Source organism: Lolium rigidum, chromosome 5 (genome assembly GCF_022539505.1).
Source record: "Lolium rigidum isolate FL_2022 chromosome 5, APGP_CSIRO_Lrig_0.1, whole genome shotgun sequence".
In the NCBI taxonomy this organism is placed as follows: domain Eukaryota; kingdom Viridiplantae; phylum Streptophyta; class Magnoliopsida; order Poales; family Poaceae; genus Lolium; species Lolium rigidum.
This window is the reverse complement of record NC_061512.1, coordinates 235,892,368-235,901,717: the sequence shown is the minus strand read 5'-3', so window position 1 is coordinate 235,901,717 and position 9,350 is coordinate 235,892,368. Positions and strand designations below refer to the sequence as shown.

Below are 9,350 nucleotides of genomic sequence, written 5' to 3'. Positions count from 1 at the left end.
AATCGATGTTTCCAAGCTAAAGGCACTGTTTTCTTCGAGACCGTGATATTTGCTGAAGAGATCTCTTTGCTGAAACAGAGTTTCAGCCACGTCACGTGGATTCCATATTATTCCAACTCGATTTGGCGATTTATGTATGGTTTTTACCTATATTTGAAAAGATTGCGAACATGTTCATACCCAAACTCGGATTTGGAGTCCCGTACCGTATCGGAACACCTTCCAAGTTTCCTCTTCTTCTCCCACCCGAGCAGCGCCCCCCAAATCCCACCTTGTGTTGTGCGGCGCCGCCCTCAAGCATCCCCGTGCCCTAGCCAGACCCGCCGCCGCGCCGCGCCGTAGCTTAGCTCCGCTGCCGACTCCCTCGTCTCAGCCCCCAGCAGCACGCGCCCGCCTCTCACGGGCTTCGCCGCCGCCGCCGCCGTCGCCGTTCCCGTCCTACCTCGTCGCGTCCCTGCTGCATCGACCCCGTCCGCAGCTTCAGGCGTTGGTTTCTGAAGGTACGAGCATAATCCAAAGATTACTTGTTAGAAATTTTCCTACTAGATCCGCCGCTGGTGGCCGTGTTAGCTACTGACTGGCCTCGACCTTAGGGTTCGATTGGATCCGCGTGCTGGCTCTCATGCCGGGGTTTCTTGTGTTTCAGGAGGGATGGGGAAGAAGGTGAAGGCCAAGTCAAAGAAAGCGCAGCAGCGGGACACGCTGGCTGACGCCGGATCCGGCGACGAGGTGGAGGCGTCCCAGGACGCGGCCAATTCGACGGAGGAAGTGGCCGTGGCCGACAGGGAGCATTGCGGCCACTGCAGCCGCGACGGTCCCTACTTGGACAAGCTCCTCCGGGAGATCATCACTTCCAAGCATCTCGTGTCGTGCGAGCATTGCCGGGACGAAGGCCCGCGCAAGAAAGGCGGGGGCAAGCAGCAGCAGAAGAAGAAAGGGGGTGGAGGCGGCCCGAAAGGCGCTGCTGCCAAAGCCAAGGCTGAGAAGAGCAATATGTGGGTCTGCCTGGACTGCGGCCGGCATTTCTGTGGCGGTGAGATGCCAGATACCACCATGCCGTATGGCCATGCCAGAAGGCACGCCAAGCAGGACCGGCATTGGTGGGCAGCGCGGTATGACCAGCCAACTATCGTCTACTGCGTGTTATGCCAAAACCAGGTGCCTATCGAGATGCCTACGGTGCAGACATTTGTTGCAGCACCAGCGGCAGTCCCTGACAAGAAGAATATTGGTGCCGTGGGTAGCAATGCGTTGGTTCTGGCAAATAACCATGGTACTGTGATTAAAGGGCTGCCAAATCTTGGAAATACCTGTTTCTTCAATTCAGTGCTGCAGAGCCTCCTAGCGCTTGATATGTTTCGCACCAAGATGTTAGGACCAGATGTTGCAGCAGGCGCCATTACTATGTCGCTGAAGAAGCTGTTTGTAGAAACGAGTGCTTCAAATGATGCGGGAGGTGCACTGAGCCCAAAGAGCCTCTTCTCAAGTATCAGCTCAAAATACCCTCAGTTCAAAGGCTACCAGATGCAGGACAGCCACGAGTTACTCCGCTGTTTTCTCGATGGTTTAGGCACGGAGGAAACTGAAGCGCGCAAGCTAGCGGAGGATGCTTCCAGTGCAGGGGTTCCTACCATTGTTGAGTCCATCTTTGGGGGTCAGCTGTCTAGTACTGTGTCCAGCACAGAGTGCACACACGGATCTGTTAAACATGACCAATTCCTTGATCTCTCCCTACCAGTTCCATCAAGGAAGACTCCACCCAAGAGAGTTTCATCACCACTAGCCAAGAAGACCAACCAATCCATACGAGACAGGAACAAAAATCGCAGATACGCGAAGCCTATTACTCGAGTATTTCCAACAATAGTGGAGAGTAACAAAGAAAAAGTCCAAACAGTTGCTGAATGCACTGATTCCCAGATTCCAGTTTCGGAATTGGGACAGGTTGTCAGCGAGAAAGAGCCGGATCCCTCTGCCTGCACTGAATCATGTGCTTCTGTTCCCAACCATGAACTGAAGACCGCTTCACCTGTGGAGGATGCCATATCCTGGTTGGATTATCTTGCTGATGGAGATGAAACATACTCTGAGATTCTTGATTCTGCATGCTCTACTGAAGCAGGAGAGATCTGGGAAAGCACAGATGCCATACATGGTTCACTTCACAGTCGAGATGATGCCTTGCCCAAAGAGCAGGCCTTGAGTTCTGAGCACTCAGGTGAGGACATTGTTGACAATGCAGCTTGTTTGCAGCCTGTTATCTTGCTTCCTTACAAAGAAGTTGGTACCATTGCTGAAGGAATGGAAGGAACTGCAGAAAGCTCACAAAATCCAAACTTTATTGGTCCCCTTCCAGCCGTTTCGCCAGTAGATGGAGACGAAGATGACTGTTTTGGTCTTGGTGATATGTTTGGTGAGCCTGAAGTAACTTCTGATGCTAACAAAGAAACTGGTACAACTGGAGATATTGATGTGATGGCTTGGAGTAGCAATAGTGCTGATGATGAAGTGGATGATAGTAATGCTCCCATATCAGTCGAGGGCTGCTTGGCTTTGTATACTGAACCGGAGCTGCTATCTGAATCATGGCATTGTGAGCACTGTTCAATAGCTATTGTAGACCCAAACACCAATGAATTAAAAGAGAATGAGGAGACGGCAGCTAGTGACAGAGAGGAAAGTGAGGAGATGATGGCAAATGGCGATGAAAAACAAGATGATGATAAATTCACTGTGAGCTGCAGGAAAAAGGAGGACATCGATGAGATTACGGCAACTGATGGTTGCTCTAACAATGTAAATGCTGACATGTGCTGTAACGAAGGGGTGTGTACAAATCCTCCTTTGATCGATGCTGAGAACACAGCTGATGGTAATTCTCCAAACATGGAAAATACTACTTCGCTGGAAAAAGGTGAAGTGTTTACCATTAACACTACCGAGCAGCCAGACAGTAAAACAAACCACCAGGAGTGTAGGGATTTGAGCAGCTCAGAAGTGGAATCTACATCTACCAGTGAGCAACCGCATGACTCTGCCCAGCATAACGATGGGCATAACGTGGATGTAGCTGCTGAAGAAACAAGTGTGCCTGTGAGTTGTGTTGATAATGACTCTGCCTCTTGCAGTACTACTAGCTACAAAAAGGCTGAATCTGGTGCTAATGCTGAAGAAGGTGTGACTAGTAGCCTTCCATCAGAGACGCAAAGCATCTTACCCAGCGACGAAGATAATGAAGATGGCTTCACGAGGAATATTGGAAGGAGGAAGAAAATGAAGATGCTTGGCAAGGCAAACAAAGGAAAAGATAACCAAAATAAACAGAAAGAGGATAAAACAAAGGGAATAAAGATGGTTGGCAAGGCAAACAAAGGAAAAGATAACCAAAATAAACAGAAAGAGGATAAAACAAAGGTTTTCAGAGCTGCAATGAGGAGAATTCTTATCAGCAAGGCACCACCTGTATTGACAATTACTTTGAACAGATTCAGCCACGACTCTCATGGTCGGTTCAGGAAACTGAAAGGGCATGTGTGCTTTAAGGAGACACTGGATATACGGCCGTTCATGGACCCAAGGTACTATTTTTTCTTACTCAGTTGAAGCTACCAAATGTGTTTTAATCAACCCAATAGTTTTCTGCTTACCTGCAGCTGTAGTTCCTAGCAAGCCATAAGGAGACACCGCTGACTGTCTATAGTTCACTAAATTAGTAGTTGCCCATGTAGCAATTCGCCACAATGACATGAGAAGATAAAAATAACACTATTTGTTTCTCCCACTTATTGCTTTGGTGGATATTTGATCTTTCTTTATCAATGATAGAATGGTTTTTTTAATCATAGATTTTTTTTGGAAGGTGCCAATAAACTAGAAACTGAAATGATAAATATTATATACATGATGTTGATTCATGGGTTCTCAATTTTTAGAATTTTCTCTGTAGACATGTTTCTGCAAACTGTTTCCAATCTTATTCCCTGGTTCAAGTCTGCCACGTCCTTATCCTGAAAGGAAGCGGATTGTGCGGAAACTTTTTCTTAATCAATGTAAATCTTGAGAATAAGGTTAATCCAGTAGCATAGGTTTGCTATTCCAACTCAATGAGTGCTACATACATGATTTAGGCTATGATAGCCAAAACTTACCCTGCCAATTTATTGATCATGCTGAAACTTCGGTCTTTGTTTGGGTTGCCAAATATTTGGCATGCCAATGCCTCTTTGGCCAATCTAGTTCAATTTTCTTGCCAATGTTGGCCAATTCAGGGGCAACCAAAAGTTCAACCAATTTCTTTTTGTCATGGGCTAGAACCAAACATACCCTTAGATTTGAAGGCATATACAATAAGCTGTGTTGACTGCTCACAACTTGTACATATCTTTTGATATATATATAAAATTTACACCTAGGGGCTTCCCCTACGGTTAAGTGTTAAAAAATCTGCTCACAACTCACCAGTTTGTGTTTACACTGGGTTTATGTTGTATTGTTTTCTTGTTCTAAATTTATAAGAGTTCCACAGTTCAGAGTACATCTAACATACGCAGTTTGATTTTTATTGACACACTTGTACAAGTTTTGGTGCCTAGATCTGTTGTTCTAAGGTTCAATACCCAAGTGAAGTACTCACGCAAGTTTAGGGGGCCTTGTGCACTTTCCATATCTTTGATTTATGGGTTGAAAGAGTCATTTACAGCATTTAAATTGGCTTGGATTTTGCAAATAACTGGTTTCCTTGATGTGCAGATCTAAGGAGAATGACAGCACCACTTATAGGCTAGTTGCTGTTGTCGAGCACATGGGAACCATGACAGGTGGACATTATGTCGCATATGTAAGATCTGGCAAGATAGGGGGTCGGCAGCAGCAGAGCCGCGCCTCGAAGTCTTGGTTTTATGCAAGCGACTCACAAGTCAGAGAAACCTCTCTGCAGGAAGTTCTTAACTGTGAGGCTTACATTCTTTTTTACGAAAGGGTGGCGGAGCAAGATAACATATCCGGTGGTCTACTCATGAACCAGTGAGTAGCCAGGGCAAGATCAATGTCAAGCAAGAGGTGGTGAGCACATTATTTTTTGGTGGGTAGTCAGAGTCGGCCTGGGTATGAACCAATCTGTTCATACTGCCTACAGTAATTTTTAGGGAGCATAGTTGGAGGGGTGAAAAATTTTCAGAATCGGCGAACAGTTCATACATATGTGTCTCGGCAAGGTCTTGTTGAGCGTTGTTGGTTGTATCGCTTTACAAGTCGAAACCATAGACAGCTTGGTGCACTTTTTTTTGGGTATGTTTAGGACGCCCCTAAATTTTGAGTGATGGGGGCGTATACTGTAACATGTAGCTCCATCTTAAAGTAGAAATGACATACTTGCTTTACATTATTACATAGTTGTCGTTACCCTCCATCTTAAAGAACACTTCACTGAGAGGTGTTTCTCCTTCCAGATTTTTTTTTTTCATTTCTGATTTCTTAGCTGGGTGTTCGCGGGCTTGCCCTTGGCCTAGTGGCCAAACGGTGGCTCAGGCATTTCAGTGAAAGTTGCCCACATCAAAGTGCACTTCAGGCTACAAACCGGCTGGTGGGTTGTACCTGACTTGGACGCCACTTTCTGATCGATATACTGTGGGACAACTCAAAACAAGACCATGCACTGTGATGTTTCCCTAGAGTATATCCAGCCGTACGATTTACGGTGAAAAAAACAGTGCAAGAAAATGCGAGAGAGCTCAGTGAAATGGGAGTACCAGGTCTGAGGTGCAAACATAAAGTTTTGATGATTTGATCTACATATTGTTGCTGATGAAAGTGGACTTATTTGCCTACACGATCAAGCTGGGAGCTCGGGAGCAAGACAGAGGAAGGAAGGATTTCAGCGATCGCCCAGGCTTATCGGCCTGAAGTGTCCTGGACCTCAGCGACATCCAATATCTTCCGGAGCATGGCCACCGACGGCCCTTGTGTATTCTACTACTGCTACGACATGTCCAGGTTAATTTTAGATAAACCGACGTCTCGGGCGAAACGTATGCCAGTGAATCTTTCTTTAGCACCAATGAGTACTGTTCGCATATGGCTCTCATTACCTTTTTTAGTGGATCACAATTACATTACTATCTGTAGCCATTAGGTTCTGGCACAAAAGCTCAGAGATCCACCAGACAGAAGATGAGAAGAACATCCTCAAATAGGAAACGAATAATACGACAGTTTGACACAACGGGGTTAACATTGAACAGATGGCACAAAGCATAAGCTATCTAAGAGGACCAAGGCTATATAACTGTACATTCCATAATCACGATAGGCTTGACACCTAAACATCAACACCACGGCATCGGTTGCAAGGCTCCACAACATTTAACTTAGCCATGGAGGGAACTTTTCCCTTGATGTAAGTTTGGATAGCCTCGAGCGCTTTGGGGTCTTCCACAAGAGTAGCCTTGCGTGGATAGCATGAGCCAACTTCGTCGCCGGAACATGCAGTCCCGCCACAAGTGTCAAGTGTAATGCACTCAAGCGACGGTGTATTCTCAAGGATATGACATGTGAGCATAACCAAGCTCTTTCTGAAGCAGAACCCAGTGATCCTCACACGCCTAAGATTGCCATAGCGGTGTTCTGGAATCCCCTCCAACTGTGAGAGGTCTTCGACATTCATGTCATGCTCATGTAGTATCATTCGTACCTGTAGATGAAAATCCAACATGCTTGAATCTACAGCTCTAAATTATATAGTCACTAAAAAATATCATAGCAGGGGGAACAGTTACTTACATCTAGGTCGAAAGTCTCCAAGCAAGGAGACGCGTCAAGAAAAGAAACAAGCGAGAAAAGATCATAGTGTGCAGGAAAGGCGCATTCAATTACAGTAATAACTAAATATTTGAGGTGTAGGAATTTGCTTGGTAACATTGGCGTGCTAGATTCCTGCATAAAAATGTCTGAGATTAGTCCCCCCTACTTGCTATATAATAACTACAGCTATATGCATATCGCTTGTCCGTAGGCACCTCAAGTGTTATACTAGTATATACCTCGTCAATCGAACATATGGTAAGAGTTTGAAGATTTGGCGTACTGGACGGGAGCATGGTACGAGCATCACGAAGAACACAAGGATGGCATATGTCTATTTCCTTCACTTGCAATGATTCTCCAAGTAATAGGTCTACGTTTCTATCCTTAAAGTCAAAAGTAAAACTGGATATATTTGGAGCTTTGCTTTCTATCACTTGCAGCACATAACAATCGGACACTGTCAGGTGGCTCAGGTGCTTCAACAGGCAAGGTATCTTGATGAAGATTATCTCAACGCAACAGCTGAGGTTCAATATCTCCAGAGAAATAGAATTGGAAAGAAGGAACCCCAACTCATCCCCAGTAATATGCACAAAACATAGAGACAGACTTGTCAGGCTTCTCATGCAACCCAAGTCTACAGTGGGGCGGAAGGCACAACCTAAGAAGTTGAGTGCACGAATAGAGTTCCCACTCCCATTAGATAAAAGTGACCATGGGAAGTTGTAGTTTTCCTTGTCTAATGTCTGCTTCCTCTTTGGATACAGTGTAAGGGTGAGTTCTTCTATCCCTGGGGTAAGAGCAATCTGGAGCCAACTATCAAGACAGTGGCTGGTTTTGAGATTATAAGGACCATAGAATTCAAGGTTTAGTATCTTCACACCAATGCCTGAGTGATTCTTCAGAATATGGCCAATTTTGTTGTTGTAGTCTCTTGTTATTTTACCCTGTCCACGAGATTCTGTGCTTAATCCCATTATTGTCTTACTAAAGGTGAGGTTGGGATGGCACCTCCAAGAGCGTAGAAAGACGTGAGACACACGAGCAGCACGCGCAACATCCTTTAGTGGCAGAAAAGAACATATATGATGCCAGATATCCTGCATGGAAAAGTATAAAGGTTCAAGATTTGAATCGCAGAGGCGAAAAAGTTATGAGTAATATCGACTATGCGTCAAATACAGCATTGAACAGAGCACAGATATGCATGTCAGGACAAGCCTAAGCGTTTCCATGTAGGAAAAAAAAAGTACTTTTTTGGATTCAGACATGGCTGGGACACAGTAGGAACACGCCTTATGGCATGACAAAGTATCCTAAATTCTGGCAGCTTCAAAGTGAAGTAGTCTAGAAAAGACCTAGGATAGTAGAATTTGTTGCTGCATTTCAGTGATGCTTAGATGGTTATCCTAAATTTGAGTTTGTTAAATAACTCATGTTTAGCATTGTGTACTTGCTCCTAATGTTGAACATTGAACCTGTTTTGATGTGGAATTCTGGTAAATTGGCAATATCGAAGAATTGTATGTCCTTCTTGCTTCAGTTCAGTGTAAACATATAGATAGAAAATGTAATATATGTTGTATACATGTATATACCTACACTACATCAATTATGTTATATTTAATAGCTAGCTTCGGGGATTGGGTGGCTCAATGGCAGAATACATGGTTGTGCTACCAAGCAACCGACGTTTAAATCAGATCTTCCTTGGGGCCAGGGGTGCTAGTACCTGGGCGAGGCTAAGGACATGTTACAAAGGGTTCGAAGGGGGATCTCGATCATAATAATCAGAGAACAAATAAAGCACACGATACTGCTGGTGACGGGAAAACAACGCTATAAATTCGATTACTTATAAAGATATGGATGAATCCAATACTAGAAACAATGTTTTCTGGTGCAGAATTAAGACTAAGACACTGAAACGAAACCAGGGACAGTAGGAGATTGCAGTATAATCATTCGGTTATCAGCATTATTATAAAACATACCTCCGGAATTGGTGAGCCAGTTTGAGAAGCGTCGTCTTGATAGCAGGGTGAGACCTTCCTTTCAGCTAATGATCGAACCGACACATCTGCAACATGCCATGGTTATGACAAGTTGAGACGCCACCGAATGAACAAAACAGGATAGCACATCAGCACACATACAGATACAAGTATGGCATTATAAAGAAACTTGTTTCAGATCTAAGAAGAAAATAACTTCAATTGACCCTAGATGTTCTTGCAAAATATTGCAGTCTTTCCCAAGTCTCAACGATCTTGCACAATCCAATAAAACAGCAATGATATTACTAACAAAAAACAGAGAGGCGAAGAGGCGGTGGTTTTACGGGGCACCTGGGATGGGCATCATAGGACGATGATGCTAAATATCCTCTCGATCAAGCTCTGCCGCTGGCGCCTCTCCCTATGACTCCCTCTCTGCTTCGATTTGAATTTTTCACCAACGAGACGAGGAGGCCCCGGAAGGAAATCACGCGTCTCACGGCTGACCCGACGCCGCCGGGAGGAAGGAAACCGGATTTTTTTTGTTTTTGG

At 44.9% G+C, this 9,350-nt stretch overlaps 2 protein-coding genes across 2 annotated transcripts; one reads left to right on the top strand and one right to left on the bottom strand.

The window, feature by feature from the left end:
* Positions 1-429: 429 nt before the first annotated feature.
* LOC124651994 (ubiquitin carboxyl-terminal hydrolase 2-like) lies at positions 430-5,383 on the top strand. Its single transcript, XM_047191011.1, has 3 exons — positions 430-500; positions 647-3,578; positions 4,750-5,383. Exons 2-3 carry the CDS (start codon positions 652-654, stop codon positions 5,024-5,026), a joined length of 3,204 nt encoding a protein of 1,067 aa, XP_047046967.1. The 5' UTR covers positions 430-500; positions 647-651; the 3' UTR covers positions 5,027-5,383.
* A 783-nt stretch (positions 5,384-6,166) lies between these two features.
* Positions 6,167-9,147, bottom strand: LOC124655403. The gene is made up of 4 exons (XM_047194307.1): positions 8,796-9,147; positions 7,038-7,901; positions 6,778-6,930; positions 6,167-6,688 (listed from the first exon to the last, which is right to left on the bottom strand). The coding sequence occupies exons 2-4, from the start codon at positions 7,776-7,778 to the stop codon at positions 6,317-6,319; spliced, it is 1,266 nt and encodes a 421-aa protein (XP_047050263.1). The 5' UTR covers positions 7,779-7,901; positions 8,796-9,147; the 3' UTR covers positions 6,167-6,316.
* Between the last annotated feature and the right edge of the window lie 203 nt (positions 9,148-9,350).